Source organism: Euprymna scolopes, chromosome 21 (genome assembly GCF_053919585.1).
Source record: "Euprymna scolopes isolate OS-2025 chromosome 21, ASM5391958v1, whole genome shotgun sequence".
Taxonomy (NCBI): Eukaryota; Metazoa; Mollusca; class Cephalopoda; order Sepiida; family Sepiolidae; genus Euprymna; species Euprymna scolopes.
This window is the reverse complement of record NC_136502.1, coordinates 26,653,675-26,671,251: the sequence shown is the minus strand read 5'-3', so window position 1 is coordinate 26,671,251 and position 17,577 is coordinate 26,653,675. Positions and strand designations below refer to the sequence as shown.

The window sequence follows — 17,577 nt, the reverse complement described above, 5'->3', positions numbered from 1 at the left end:
TTTATCTTTATTATAAATTAATTAATTCATCAGAAACGGGTTATTATTTTTTAAATATTTACATTGGAAAGCATAGACATGAAAGGTAAGTAGGGGGGGATAGGAATCAGAGCCATTTATGTATACTGAATGTATGTTGTATTTATCCATACAATAAGACTATATAATCGATATTTTATTGTCTTTCTTGATAAAAGGATTCTAAATAATTTTCAATGATTTGAACACGAGATGTATGTTACATTGATCAACTAATTATCAGCTAATTGATTCAAGGATTTTGTTTCAGCGTAATAAAAATCATGATTATTTTCTTTTCTATATTTGATGTTTTCTTTTGTTGTTCCAAGAAATTTTCTATTGAAAAGTACAAATATTTTCCTAAAGAATTGAAACATAAATTAACATAGAATTTTTGCAAAGAACATAAGCCATTTTTAGCAATTAAAAACTTCAAAATCGTGTGCTGAATATCTCAATTTCTTATATATATATATATATATATATATATATATATATATATATATATATATATATATATATATATATATATATATATTTTATTCTTCTTCTAAATTCTATTGGTGATGATGGGTATGATGGGTAGAGGTAGTTGTGATAAAGTGGCTAACGATGTAGACTGAAGAATCAGGCGGCCATGTTCAAATCTTGCCATATGCATTGCATCACTTTTATATATATAGATGTTAACAACCTTCACATGGCATCTCCTGTGAATAGTTGATGTGCATGTCTTTTTATTCGATTTTGTATTTCTTTACTTAAAATATTGATAGAAAATTATTATGTAGAGCCTCTTTTAACAATATCAACATCTACAAAATAAAATATTGCATTAATCTTGCCCAAATTTGAATTTCACTCTTTTGAAAACTCGCCATGATGTTAAATTTGAAAATATATGATCAATTGCATAAATATTGAAAAGTTTTTAATTGAAATTGGATAATTCTGGTTAAAGAAGGTGAAAAATTTTAAGATATTGTACTTTTAAAGCAATCTCCTTCCTAGTGGCAGCCTCAATCATAGATTTTGGCATGAGGTTCACAAGTCTCTAGTGCCAATACTAGTGATAACAGTAACAATAATACCATCCGAAATGTTGACTCCCTACTCTTAGAAAATGTTTCTTTCATAATTTTTAATCCATGAAAAAATAAACAATGCATAAATTTGAAACAAAATAGTATTTTATTTGATACCCAAACCTTCTGACTTCATCCCTTAAGTTAATTAAAATAATTTATCTTAATTAATAATCGAGGTTTATTTCAAAATGAGGTCGAAGAGAACATTACGAATTCAATAAAGTTAGAAATAGTAGGTCCATATTAATAATACCAGTTATATTAATGATGTTGGTTTAAAATTCGATCAGATCTGTTATATTCAATTATTCACAAATACAACTGGGAACAGTATGACCCCCCAATTCTCACTCTTAGTATTGGTAAAATACCAATATGAGTTCATAATCATATACAATGAATTGTTTTCAATAGGTATTTTATTTTGCTATTAAGTACGTGTTTTAAAACAGGCAAACCAGACATTTTTTTTTCATAAATTTTCTTCTATAATCTTCTGTGTTGTTAATGATGATTGTGATGGTTAATGTGATTGATAAATCTTTGTAAAATGATAAAGATTTTCTTATCATCAAAAAAAAAAATAGTTGTAACGTTGATTGTTGTAACAATAATATGAAGAAGAAACCATGAATTATGATAAAGTCATATACATTTGAAGTAAAGTGTAGAGATAGCTCCCCAGGTACAATTGTTTATCTGGGATGACTGGCGGTTTTTATAGTTAGCTAGAAACTCGTCTTAAAAGCATGTGATTTGTAAGCTTAGAAGAGATTTGAAGATTCGTATCAAATTTAGTTGTTGCTAGAATTTTGATGAAGCCATGTGTCACGTAAAACTTCTCAGCTACAGAGATACTCCTAGTTAAGGCACTGGCGCTCCATTTAGTCAAGTAAATAAAATATAGTTTGAAGTTAAACGTTGCATTAATTTCCTCAAAGTCAAAGAATTTATGCATATTAGAAAAGGATAAAGAGAATATCTTAACCCCCTCCACATAACTCTTGGGATGGGCAATCTGACAATGATATTAACTGTCAAGTTTGTCATGAAAACTTCAGGAAATATCACCCGTTTTTTACCAGTGAGCGATCACTGCTAATGACACGTGAGAACTTCTAGTGGGTAAGAAATAATAATAAGCCATTGTGGATGGCAGGAGAGGATGGAAATACTCAAGAAAGGTATTTTCACATTTTAGAGAAAGCCATTGTTGATTATTAGCAAGAAATTGCTGATAATAGCCGGTGTAAGAACTCCAACTGAGTTACAATAATAATGGAACAAATAATAATATTGGAATAAGAAAATTTGACGTCATTCAATTTCTAGGGAAGGCTAGCAGTTATTGGTAACAGTAACTGTGAGAACTCTAAGTGAATTATTATAATAATAACAATAATAATACTTCCGTCCACTCCCATAAACAATGCGGTGTCATTAATCGTCATCATCGTCGCCACCACTACCACCACCAAGAAGAAGAAGAAGAAGAAGAAGAAGAAGAAGAAGAAGAAGAAGAAGAAGAAGAAGAAGAACTGGAGATCTGGGTAGACTTGTTGTCCCTCAGATTATAGAGAAAACTACAAGTTGTTCTCAAAGAGAAATCTTTGATGGTCTGTGTGACTACTCCTAGTGAGTAGATAATGATATTCATTACAAACTACACAATCGTTGTATTAGAATTTCCAAGTTTTACTATTCCCGAGTCAAAATCTCGTTCAAATTTAGCAACGAATCAAGAAACAGGTTCAACTTTCTTCTTTTAACTACATTGACTTTTCTTCTACAGAGATAATACTTTTTTCTCGACTGAGAAATCATTTCGTTAAATAACAGGAATGACATCAAAACTAAAAATGCTTGAACTCCTTATTTATCGAAGAATCATCTTGAATCATAGGATCTCCTTTGAACATATTATTGCTCAATTCTTTTCAGCGATCATTTTTCTTTTTGGTTGTTTGTTGTTTTACCTCCCCTTCCCTCTCTCTCTCTCTCTCTCTCTCTCTCTCTCTCTCTCTCTCTCTCTCTCAGATTACTATGACCCCATTTAATGTTAACCTTTAGTGGGCGGGGAGGCGGCGGATTATGGGGAAAAATTTTACACATTTACCTTTATGAATCCAATAAACTTAAATATGACATTAAATGAAGGAGATGGAAGATGGGGAAAAGGAATTATAATTCATAAAATGTAAAAATTATACAAATACAATTATGAGCAGTATAATTATCATCATAAGAATAACAATAACGATACTACTACTATTACCACCAATAACAACAATATTAATAATAACTACAATTTATTTTTTTGTCATTTTTACTCGCATAAACGATCAAGTAAAAATGAATTTTTTTATTATTATTATTTCTTATTCTTTAGGATTTCTCACTTAAGTTAATACCAGTGATGCTCACGAGCAACAACAGATGGTGTTTTCTAGAGTTTTGTTGTTGTTGTTGTTGTTGTTGTTGTTGTTGTTGTTGTTGTTGTTGTTATTATTATTATTATTATAGGAATGCTTTCTTTTTATATATTCAAGGCTAGTTATTAGCAACAGATCTTGTTCCAATAACTTGAGTTAACCTATTTTGATTATAATTTCCATTACAGATCAAATAAAAAACGCGTTTTGCATTTTTTATCATAATAAAGATCAAATAAAGTAATTCTTAGAGATTAAAAGATGAGTTACATTTTTATTGTAATAATTATTATAAAAGATAACATATAAAGCAGCTTTATATTGTAGTTATTACTAACATTATTATAGATCAAATGAAAAAGCAATTTGATCTTGTTATAATTATTACTACTATTATTACTCATCAAATTACAAAAGAAGTTTTATCTTGTTGAAACTATTATTACCATTTATGGTGGTGACATTGGTGGTGGTTATAACAACAACAACAACAACATTCTCAGAACTGAATTAAAATAAAAATACTAAACTGCTATTCTTTAATCAATTATTACTAAAGCATAGCAGTTTAGTATTTTTAATTTCTGGTGAGTTAAATTCTTTCAGAATCAATAAATACTGAAATCAATAAAAAAAAAAAAAAGTAGGGAAAAACAATAAAAAAAAAAAAATTATTAAATTCCAGTGATATCGTTAATAATATTTTTTGAAAATTTATGGCCACCAGAGACATCATCATCATCATCATCATCATCATCATCATCATCATCATCATCATGATGTATAACAATATCCCTAGTTTGGGCCTTCTCAGTTAAGATAGATGGAAAGTATGTTGTAGTGGCCATAGTAGAAGCTATGTAAATAGTCTTCATGGTATCGGTAATAGTAGCGATTCCTTATAGTTATACAAGATATATCTCAGCAATAGCATTTAATTTTATTTATTTATTTACATGGAAGCAAATGAGATTTTATAGCATTAATGACACGGGGCCTGAAGGTGAGGGGGTGATATTGTGATTATTTTCACATGACATTTATACAATCATAAAACTGATTGTTTTCTTCCCTCTTTTCAATGTCACTGCCACAGCAGTGTTACCAAAGCTTTCCAGCCCTAGGTAATCACAACCGATTGCATAACTTTACTGAAGCTCTACTAACGTGTGCGGCCGCCCTCGCTAGAGTTGATCTAGTGCTGATATTTCTAAAGCTAAGCTCATTTGTATCACAGTGACATTCCCCTTTTCTTTTACAGCTTTGTACAAGGACATTCTGACAGCTGATATGTGTGTGTGTGTGTGTGTGTCTGTGTGTGCGCGTGCGCGCGCGCGCGTGTGTATGTGTGAAACAAGGATCAAGCCTTTCTAATATAAAAAAAAAATTCGATTTTTATTGATTAAAAAGTGTTTTAATTTGTTTCTTTATTTTTCTCATTGAGATGAAAAGGGGCTAAATAAAAATTAGTGAATAGAAAATAAATATGTAATAGAAAAGAAGAGAGGAACAGGAAATAGAAAAAATAAATATGCTCTGGCTTTTTGCCAGATAAGTTTATTGAATTATTTTCCATACGGTAAGGAACAGGGAGGGGCGAAATAAAGAAGAAAATATAAACAATGATAAATAATACAGATCGTTATCCTCATCTGTATTTATTGTTTTCATGCCAGCAGAAGGAGGTTTAATATGGCATTTATACTAAAATCTCCCTTGAATTTCAACTTATATAATCCCCTTTTTCATGTGTGTGTGTGTGTGTGTGTGTGTGTGGATATCAGAGTAATTTTCAATCATCATCATCATCATCATCGTCATCGTCATCGTCATCGTCATCATCATCATCATCATCATCATCATCATCATCATCATCGCCGCCACCACCACAACTAATGCTCGTTCAGCATCATGAACAGCTGATTTTCTCTGTAGTCTGATAATGCATGATTGTTTTATCTGGAACATGAATAACAAGAAGTTTCCCCAGGATTCCAGTACTCTTTTCATCCTTTCAGTGAAGGTCTGAATGGTGCTTTCCTTTCTTATTTTCTAGCTTTTCAAAACAATTTTTGTGGGTGGAGAAAGGATTATTATTATTATTATTATTATTATTATTATTATTATTATTATAAATGTTATCTTTCTCTTAGCATCATCATCATTTTTCTATTTAATAAAATGAAGCCGATCTATATTTCAATTTTTGTCATTGATAATTTTGGAATCTGAGAAACCAATATTTGATTCTGACTAGCTAATATAACTTTTTATTCGTGTTCTTGAAAACAAAAAATGAATGTTGATTGATTTTCCTGAAAAAAATACTTATTTCTGATAAGAATATTGTTAAAATGAAGACATAAGGTGTCATTTATAAATGTCACTTTATTTTACTTTGATTTTTTTTCATAAAATGAACTTCAACATTTCAAATTACAACAACAATGCTTGCTTTTACTTTTATTTTGTCTGTAATCTATCTTGTCTGGAAATTAGGAAACCAAGTAATCTTGCTAGTAAGTAATAAACTCAAATTATTATTATTATTATTATTATTATTATTATTATTATTATTTTTTTTTTTTTTTTTTTTACATCCTTGCAGCAGGTGGTAGGTAGCATTTATTATAATACAAGAGACTAGTTTTGATCCTTACAAAAACTGTACTGTATCAAGGAAATTAAAGGACAATTTTCACTTATTCATTCATTATTAATAATAATAATAGTAATAATAATAATAGTAATAATAATAATAATAATAATAATAATAATAATAATATTTATTATTATTATCATTATTATTATTATTATAATTATTTACTCATCAAAGATTCTCACATATGTCATTATCAGTGATTGCTCACTAGCAATAACAGCTGGTGTTCCCTGGTATCTCAGTTACAAGTCTCCCTAGATTTAAAATACTTTGTGATTCTTTCAATGATCATACTTTGTGATTCTTTCAATGATCGTTGTAAATCATTTTGCATTGTAACAGCCGTTTACCATTGATTTTTCGCTAATAACAATCATTAGTTTTCTCTGGAAATTTAGTAGCAGTAAATTTCCCAATGATTCCAGTACTCTCTGTGCCACTGTTTCTCATCAATTTTTCCATCCTTCTTGACCGTTCATCATAATAATAATAATGATAATAATAATAATAATAATAATAATAATAATAATAATAGTAAATTCAAACTAATTGAATGTATCATTAATGATATAATAATTATGATGATTATAATATGAATAGAAATATAATAATAATAATAATAATAATAATAATAATGATAATAATAATAATGACACGCCGGTTCCCACTGGATCACTGAAGTGAAGCAACGTTGAACCTGATCAGTACTAAATGGGTGACTATTTTGAACTTCCAGGTGCTGTATGTGCTCTCCGCTTATCTTGGCATTGTTTCCAGTTGTCCTGGACTGCTCCTTGCCACTGGACTAAAGCAGTGCCAATTCAGGATAGGTGTGGTTAGAGATTGCACAACCCTTGCCTCACAGTTACATGCACAGCTGCTCCTACAGGGGGATATCTTTTGTCTTTCGAGACTGAACGGAGGCATCGAATAATAATAATAATAATAATAATAATAATAATAATAATAATAATGAGAAGAAGAATATTGATGTAATAAATGATAAAATATCCTACAATATATCGATGATGATGATGATTTAATTGTTTGATCATTGGAAATCCTCATTCTTCACCCCTCCTGTCACCACTCTTTCCTTTCAAGTTATTTGATTGCTTTTGCAACACTATAAAAGAATCCTTTACTTCCGTATTAAGTGACAGATGTTTAAGATGACTATTCATCATCTAAAAACCTTCACAGTGGTGCATCACCTTCATCTCTTTCCAAGCATTTTTTGTTTTGTTCTTATCTATTCAAGGCCTCTCACCTTTTAAGAAGCCGGTCACGTTGACAAAGGAAAGGGAAACGAAAAGGAAGAAAAGGGGGAAAGGAAAGGAAGCTAAATAAAAATATTGAGATCTGACATTCAAATCGTTCAAAAATGCTTTATGTTTCTAACTATTTAAAGATAAATAATCGAAATAGGTCAAAAGGCTGAAAAGGTGTTAATCTTTCCTGCTTATGAGCATTTTACTCTAGTATTTATTATGTCAGTAACGTAGTAACCTGTTGATGAATATTTTATTCTATTATTTATTATGTTAGTAACATAATAATCTTTACTCAGTTTGTTGAACAAAACGACATGTTTTGAAATGTGTGCATTGCAAAAAGGGAAGAAATTTAGAATTACAATTAAAAAAGTGATTAAAATAAGTTAAGAACACCTCACATACACTGAATTAAAAAAAAATGCAACCTGTTTCTAACTATTTATTTCTTTACTTTATACTAAATGGTCACCGTGGGTGTATTAGTTGTTCATGTTTAAGAGTATTTTCTTCTGTTATTTATCATGATTATAGCATAATGACTTTTATTCATTCTGTACCAATATATTTCATTATTGTATTATTATTTCGTGTTTATGAGTATTTTCTTGTGTTGTTCATTGCATAATAACTTTTATTCATTTTGTGCCAAAATTCTAAGAAAGATATTATATTACTGTATTATTGTTTCTTATTTTGGAGTAGTTTCTGCTGTTATTCATTATGGCACTAGTATAGTAACTTTTACTCATTTTGAGTAAAAAACACAAAACATCATTGATGTATCATTATTACTATTGTTGAGTATCATTTCATGGCAAAAAAGAGTTAAAAGGTCAATAAATATATCTTTGTATTCTTGTATTAATATTCCTTGTTTTTAGTTTCCTTTGTTGTTTATTATGGCAATAGCATAGTAGCTTTGATTCAGCTTGTTGACCAAAAACGCTGTAAACGTGTGTTGGAATGTTGTGTGCATTAAAGCTCTATACGTGATTCACTAGGATTTCATTTTTTCTTTCCATTTCACTTAATCAAATAAAAGATGACAGGCACTTTATGATTAAAAGACGATTTTTATTGCTAAAAAAAATGAACAAATTATTTTGTATTTTCAGATACAGTTAATTTCAAATTAATAAAAAAAAATATTTCTTTTCAGTTGATGGTTTCAGAAAAATTAATTTGAAAATATGAAACTTTGAATCCATTAGATTTTTTTCCACTAATTACTAAAAAAAAGAACTGCAGCTTTTATCCTTATGTTTTAATCCATTTTTTACTAAAAATCAATAGAAGACTTCAAAAACTACTTTGTTGTAAAGTTTGCTTTCGTTGTAGCTTGTCTAAATTATTTAAAAATCAGTATCATCAAAATTTTTGGAAAAACGAGAAATACCATTTCAGTTTTTAATTTTATTTATTTTATTTTTTAATCCAACATACGAAATTCATTACTTTCCGCCAGTATAAACTAATGTATATACGTTTAGCATATTTTATAGTAGATTATTTACGAATTAGTATTTTTATCTTATCAATACTGATTTTCATGTTTGTAAACAGGATAAACAAATTACAAATTTATTTAAACATATAAATTATTAAACACAATCTACAATTTTATTTAAATAGTTTCTTAAATATAATTAAAAGTAATCAAATGAAATGGTTTAAATCTGTAGTAATATCATTTGTTATAACAAATACACTTTTACATAATTATTTTCTGAAATAATTAATATTTAAAATAAATCAGTTAATTATTTTCATATATAATTCAAATACTGTAATAATTGATATACTGGCTATGCCTTATTGTCAGTGTATTACATACAAAATATCAACATATAAATATATACACAACATATATACATATTACTGCTATGTAAATTTGTTATATATTTTTCCTAAATGTGATTATGGAGAAAAAGAAATTTAGAAATTAAAATATTTGTCTTGTTTTAGAAGAAAATGTATTTTCAAAATATTTATTTTTTGTGGATCATTTATTCCAATGTATGCTATTCAATTGGAAAGATCATTTAAATTTGTCTCTTTTTGGTAGTTCATTTCTAAGTATTTTCATCACTGATCCTTTCTCAAATGAAATAACCATTAAAATTATTGGAAATGAATTTTATTTTAAAGTAAACTTTTATATAATTTTTGTTTTCAAGCAATGTATTACTACTTTCAGTGAAGTGATCAGGATAAATTATCTCATCTTCTTCGGCTCAAATCATTTGCTGTTTACACCACTTGATGCCTTGTGCACAGTGGAAACATGCAAGACTACACATACAAATGCATTTTCGCACATTTCAAGTAAAAAACTGGACATACTTAAACAATTACATTATTTGTTTTTTTCCAATAGAGTCATATATATTTTCAACAAATTATATAATCAAGTTAAAAATAGCATCAAGTAGAAGATTTTAAGAATAAACTGCACAATACAGAAATGATGGTAAGAGAATGAACTCACAAGGACATGCTGGAGATATATTTGATGTGATAGTTAAGAGAATTTGGCCGGTATATTCCTATTATATATTGTGTGAGATTTTTTTTTGTGTGTGTGTGTGTGTGTGAAAGAGAGAGAGAGAGAGAGAGAGAGAGAGAGAGAGAGAGAGAGAGAGAGAGAGAGAGAGAGAGAGAGAGAGAGTTTCACTAAATTTATAAATATGAGCAACCTCATGTTTGTGAATTTTGGAGATGAGGATTAATTATTTGTACTATTTGGATTCTTCGGACTGCTGTTCCCATACTGAGTGTTATTTTCATCCCAGATGAGAACAGTAGCCCAAAGAATCCAAATAATAAGAATAAACAACTTTTACTTTTTGTATTTTTATTTGAATTTTTAAATTTTTATACTATGTCTTTTATTATCTGGGTTAAAATTATTGACAAAAGAACGTAAATTATTTAGCTTTAATTCTGATAATTGGAATACTATGTTCATTATAGAGAAGATAAAAATATATAACAGATTATGATCTTTTTAGTTCTTTATTAATATTGTGGACCTGATTTTAAAGTTAAATCAAAACAATTGCAAAAGTAAAGTAAGGGATGAGATAAAAGTTGAATATTTAAATTTTTTTTATCAAACATGATTGAATATTATTTACATTTTTTTTTACAATTTTCCTCCATAATTTATTTGTTGACAATATTAATTTTTTTTTATCAAACATCATTCAATATTATTTACATTTTTTTACAATTTTCCTCCATAATTTATTTGTTGACGATATTAATTTTTTTTATGAAACATGATTCAATATTATTTACATTTTTTTTACAATTTTCCCCCATAATTTATTTGTTGACAATATTAAATTTTTTTTATCAAACATGATTCAATATTATTTACATTTTTTTACAATTTTCCTCCATAATTTATTTGTTGACAATATTAAAAACAAAGACAAAAAAAAACAATGCAAATATAATAACTGATCATCCTCTGCATCCAAACAAAAATATTTAAATACAAGACTTGTTTTTGTTTTGTCTTTTACTAAAAGTTAAGTTAAAATAATAAATTTACAAAAAGACATAATAAATAAATAAAATATATAAATATATATATATTTCTCAAAATGGAAACAACAAAACAAAAATTATTTCTCTTTAACCGAAAAATTGAAGATTAAGGAAAAACTTATTGAATAAAAGTTAAGTGTTATTTTATTGACGTGCAATAATGCATAATAATAAATAAAATCAATATTTCTATAAAAAATATTATAAAAGATAGCAATAAAATAAAACAAAAAAAAAACAATTTGGACTAAAAATAAACTTGTTGAATATTACAAAAATTACAACACAAACAGCCTGAAAAGTTGTGTTTGATTTTAAGTAACAACAATAAGATCAAGAAAAACAGAGATTGATTGAATCACATCTTATGTAATATTCTATCATGCAAGAGTGTGTTTGACATGCATCAAGCAGGCTTGGCTTGCCAGATAGCTAGTTGGCAAGCCTTACAGATAGCTGAATGCACGTATGCATGAGGGCCCCATCCATGCACGTACGTCAAACAGCAGCATGTTTGTATGTATACAAATAAGTATTGATTATTATTACGGAATATGTTTTGGCCTTGAATCAACTCTTCTTACGGAGGGAGAAAACAAAAAATAAAGTAACTCACATACAATACTTGCTAAATAAAAGTTACAGAATCTGTTTAAACTTTTATCGGATAAAACTTCCTACTTGATGAATTTTTGGTTAGATCTTCGTTTTCAAAATACATTTTTTCCCAACGTGTTTACTGCTTTGAGATTTTTTACTCACATGCATGTAACGAATCTTTCAGATCCGGATGTTTTTTTTTTTTTTTTTTTTTTGTAAATATAAGGATGCTGACTTTTCTAAATAGATTCATACTTATATTTCTCGCTTATTTGTTTTCACTGCATATCAAATGAGTTGAAGCTGCTCATCTACATGTGCATATCATCAATACATGATTTAAAATTATAACACACACACATACGCACACGCACATATATGACAAACACCTTCTTGAAATAACATATAAATATTACTTGTAGCTTTTAATAAAAAAATAAGTTTATATAAAAAATAAGTTTATATATAAAATACATTATATATAAAATACATTAAGTAATGTATTGTATATATAAACTTATATTACTGTTTTATATCATATATATATATATATATATATATATATATATATATATATATATATATATATATAACTACTTAATTTACTCACATAAATTTATATACGAAAGTATAGATTTATGTGTAAACTTTAAGTATATACTTCAAAAGTGCTCAATACGTAGGTAGAGCTAGTTAATAAGTTATAAAATGTATATATATATTTTATAACTTTATATGTGTGTGTGTGCGTGTATATAAATATGATATAAAGCAGTAATATAAGTTTATATATACAATACATTACTTAATAACAATAATAAAGTACACACACACACATATATTATATATATATATATATATATGTATATATATAAACTTCAATGCATATAAAGTATCTTAGTGTATTATGTGTATGTAAACATATTTATGTGTGTGTGTTTTTATATATGCATATTTATATATGTGTGTGTATGTGTTTATGTATGTGTAAAATGGAATATTTAACAACATATGTATGAAGATAAATGCATAGGAAAGTGTACACACAAACATGTTCATACATTTACATTGCATATAGGTATATACTCATGTGTGTGTATATATATATCACAGTATTTCGGTATATATGCATTATATATATGTAAATATAAATATATGTATGTATGTATGTGTACATATGTATATATTTGAATTCAGATGTACACATAACTGTATTTACATATATTACAGGCCCTAGTAGTTTAAGACACATGTCAATGAAAAAAAATGACCAAAACAATAACAAACTTCATGCACATAGTGAGATATACACACATACATATACAACGACAAAATGAATTTAAAAGGGGACATAAAAGGACCAAATTACCTTTGTAGTAAAATCCTCAGAGGAATATTCAGTGATGTGATGAAGCTCCTTGTATAGAGTTCTGCAATAACTGCTGCTACTGTTTAACAACCTCATTAAATGAATGTGGGTGGGTGTGGCTGCATGTGCGGTGTGTAGTGTTAGGGAGCTGCCTGTTGTCCTATAAAGTGTGCTGTGTGCTTAATGGCTGCCAATATGCTCAACATAAAACTAAGAAAAGACCCCTAATTCTTACGTAATACTCTTCTTTTCGTTTTTGGTCTGTCCACATGCATTTATTCAGATGCATGTAAATTGAGGGATATATCCATGTGTCCTTTGAAATAAATATTGACTCTGACCTCTTCCTCCCACTGCATTGCATTTTACATGCCACTATTCTTCTATTAGGGTCTACTTTCTTCTCTCTATCCAAGGCTGAGTCAAGATGACATAGCTTGATTATCCCACAAAATTGGGCCTAGTAACAGGATCATAAGTTAATTATTAGAATACACATGTACATATATTTGAGAATCCTTTTTATCCTTTTTTTTTTATTATTTAACTTTTGCTCCTAATTTTTAAAGAAACTTTGGGTCCCTTGTTAATTTTTTTCTTGTTATAATTATTACATAATTTTTTCCTTTTTTATAAACTTTTTTGACTCTTCAAGGGAAACCAGAGAGAAGCTATCTTTAAAATTAAATTGATCACTTTTTCAGCCAAATGCTTTCAGAAATTGGACTTAGCTTTTCTATTCTTATTGCTGAATCAGAAAAGTTATTTATATATGTCTATTTTGACTCAACTTTCTACTCCATATTATGAAACAAAAAATCTGATCTTCTGAACGACATCAATGTAAATTACTGATAAGTTTTGCTAAGTTTTAGGTTGGTTTGCTTTATCTGTTTAACATGTCAAGTTTTGTCTGTTTAACGACATGTCAAGTTTTTTTTAGGTTATTTTAATGCCAAAACTATTATAAACAAGTTGCTATTTTATTAATAACTTGTAGGAAATTGCAGGTTCATACCTTTGCCAACAACATTAGCATTAGTGTGTAAATAACCATATCAGATTCGATTTCATTTGAAGGTATAATCTATTTCATAGGTGATTACAATCCCTGTTGACAGTCATGTACACTAGTCCGGTCATTTTTGATATGTAAATCATTTTAAATAATTGGCCTGGCTTCACATCAACATCAAAGTTCAGCAGAAATTAATTTTTCTTACTATTTTATAAATTAGCAAACCATATTATTTTAAAAGGTGAGCCATCCTCTTACTTTTCCTTTCCTATGTAGTTGTTTCTTGCATACATTTTTCAAGCAATTAACAAAAACAAACCGTATATACATTTATACATGTGTATGAAGTAGAAGTAAAAGCTTCTGTAGCATTTTGTACGTTTGATCATCCAAAAATTTCTTTATCATATGTCTCTTTGAAATATTGATATTTACCATCCCAACGTTGGTTTACAGTGATGGACTCGATCTTTTTGAAGATCTTGATCATTTGTAAAATATCCATCTCTTCAGCACTCCCCGATCGGGAGGTACCAAAAGAGACAAGGTCAATAATTAAAATGTTATTGACCACAAGTTGAACATTATCTCCCTTAAGTAAAATATTTTTACAAGTGGATCGCTTTGCAACTTATCATACTGTTTGCCCTTTAAGTTGCGATATAAACAATTTTTGTTCCTTTATATCCAAGGAAAAATATAAAATGATATTTTTTTGTTTTTAAAAAATAGATTCAGGCCATTGCAGATTCTGCATGGAGATAATTTATGTAAACTGTATTTAAACAAAAACATCTTTTTTTTTGTTTTCTTTTTAGTAGAGTATCTGTGGTACTGAGGGTAGTGGTCTGATATTGGAGGCAGGCTGACTGCTTCCAGGTGTCTCTTTGGACTGTGACTGCATGCCTAAAATATTACTGTTCCCTATCAACAGTTTGGGGTCTTTCCCCTCTTTGTGGGGTGAGTTTCGACCAGCATTCGATTTGTAAATACACGTGGAAGCAGTGATCACATCTTTTGGGCGTCCAAATGTCTCTTGAATGGCTTTTCTCATATTTGCGTGGTGGAATTGATCTGCTTGCATGAAAGCGCCCCGACTCTGCAGACCTGAAAAAAAAGATATCAAAAATGATAAACTCTAAATATAAGTTATATAAAATAAACAACCTGAAATAGTTACCAGTAGATGGAAACTGAAACAAACAAAATAACAAGGTATTCAATAACGTAATGTTATTTGAGTTGACAAGTAGCCTCAGATGCAAACATTTTTAAGAGGACATTTGTTGCCTTTGAATGAGAAGAGGAAAACAGAGAGAAAGTAAAGGAGAAGAATATTAATTAAAAAAGAAAATAAAGAATATAAATTAACAATTCAATTTGTCAGTTCAATCTACATATTTAGTGATGAAAATTCTAGGACAGACACAGCTTCTTCTTTTTTTTACATGGGGGTGGGGGGTCACCACTTATCAAGGCCCATAGGCCACTCGAGGATAAGGGTTAATGGGTATACATTAGTCATTGTGATTTTAACGTAGTAAACATTAGAGGGAATCTTGTAACTTGGATTACTTAGAGGGACGGTTCAATAAGAACATTCACGTTGGACTTGAAGACAATCAGATTGTAGTCAGCTGGAAAGCAGGCAAACGGAATAGAGTTCCACAGGCGAGCAGTTCTAAGAAAGAAGCACTGTTCATGGAATCTATGTTTAGGTGCAGCCACAGATAAAGAGTGTGGGAAATTGTTGATAGTGGTTCTGGCTAGACGAGTGCTTTTTGTGAAAGTCTGGCGAGGGGAGACGATAGATCGAAGTTCAGATGAGCATCTGCCATGAAAATAACGACAAAGCAGGAACAAGTGTTATTTCACATAATAGACTGACGAAGGTGCTATTTAAAACCTAAGCATGACAAACTGATGAAAATACTATTTTGAACTTAACTGTGATAGGTATGCATGAACACATCTAAAATGAAAAACTTGGCAATGCTATTTAAAACATAAGCATGACAGTCCAAAGAACAGATGAACTGATATCTCTTATAGAGATGTGTAAGCATATCTAAAAAAAAGAAAAGCAAAAACAAAAGAATGTTATAAATTAAATACTATTAGAAAGTTTTTGAATTTTTGAAGGATAGAAAAAAGAATTTAGATGCATTACAATCATTTTCACTAAACGCTTGTGAGCAGAACTTCTCCAAACTACAAACATCTCAACATCTGCCAAGTTGTGATTTGGGGTTGGTTCAATGCATTTAATTTACACTCATAGTATTTTAGTCAATAATTTTATATAGTACGTAATATATGTGTGTCGTTGAGGAGCGGAAGTGCACCAAACAACTCATCAGAGACAGATATGTGTTCCTCGGAAATACAGTTGTAGTTTTTACCCTTGAAATACAAAAGCATATGGAGAAGAAAAATTTTGATGAAAAAACAATGGAGATATTTAAAGTTCACAAAATTATAGGAATAAAAAAAAAAGCTTTTATTTATTGTAGTTTTTATAGACACTCTTCCAAAATAAAACATGCTTAAATTCAAAGCCACGAGGAGATGTTATCTTAGAACGCCATATTTGATTTGTCAGATTTATACTATATTTTTAAAATTTAGTATTTAGGTTCAAATGAAAGCAAGAAGTTATTTATAAACTGTAGGAGATACTATTGCGTAAAATATTAATAATAAGAAACACCTTCAATTTATTTGGAGTCATTGGCCTATCAAGATTTTAACATGATTTACTAAAATTACCACCATATCATAATAAACTGTCAATAGTACACATTTTTGCCTTTCATATATAAGTGTTCACATTTAATTGACGTAATCATTAATTCTCATCATATTAATATTAAAATATTTATTATTTAATCAACTAGCACTAAACAAAAGTATTACTTATGGTAAATGATTCGTCCCATTAAAACAACATATGTTAGATAACTCCATTTTTCCTGGAGTTATCGCCCTTGAATTTATTTCTATTTCTACAATTATATACGATGTACAAAATTTGAATTATTTTTAACTGTATTTTAATGAAGCCCTCCCATTAAATGTAACATTACATAACTAATTCGATAGGAAAATAATCCACATTCGAAATCCAGAAAGGATAATTATTGATACCTAAAATTTCACTATTTTAATATTCTCCTAATGCGAAAGTATTGTATATTTTACATATAATCATTTTCTCTTAATATCTAAGTTTATTTTTTAATTATTTGTTATTTATTTATACTTTATTTTATTTTATCGATCTATTCGTCTTTTTCTATGTATAAATCTGTTTTAAATCTTTACGTTCCTATCTAATTCTAAAACCTTAACCTAATGATCAAATCCTAAATATTTCTAAAATTTTCAAGCCCAAGAAATACCTTCAAAAGCTCCAAGATATCCTAAGATATTTTAAAAACCCTCCCAAGCATAACACCCTTAAGATTTAAACCTCTAAAAACTTATAAAACCGTAGTGACCAATAATAAATAAATACATGCATAGGTATGAACATTAAACTAAATTTTCTTTTAG

General features: G+C 28.5%; 2 protein-coding genes across 7 annotated transcripts in view; both read right to left on the bottom strand.

Moving 5' to 3' along the window:
• LOC145242898 (protocadherin gamma-B7-like) overlaps positions 1-13,405 on the bottom strand; it is a 41,231-nt gene extending 27,826 nt beyond the window's left edge. For 2 of the 3 annotated variants that reach the window (XM_080106009.1, XM_080106011.1), the window contains exon 1: positions 13,005-13,405. The gene's annotated coding sequence lies outside the window, so the exon portion shown is untranslated. Of the gene's footprint in view, positions 1-11,651; positions 11,828-13,004 lie in introns of those variants that run through there. The other variant, XM_080106010.1, reaches the window with a different exon arrangement.
• A 127-nt stretch (positions 13,406-13,532) lies between these two features.
• LOC145242893 (protocadherin gamma-A11-like) overlaps positions 13,533-17,577 on the bottom strand; it is a 245,944-nt gene continuing 241,899 nt past the window's right edge. For 3 of the 4 annotated variants that reach the window (XM_080106003.1, XM_080106001.1, XM_080106002.1), the window contains one exon: positions 13,533-15,129. In XM_080106003.1, the coding sequence (XP_079962129.1) occupies positions 15,073-15,129 (57 nt within the window). In that variant the 3' untranslated portion in view covers positions 13,533-15,072. The remainder of the gene's footprint in view (positions 15,130-17,577) is intronic. The other variant, XM_080106004.1, reaches the window with a different exon arrangement.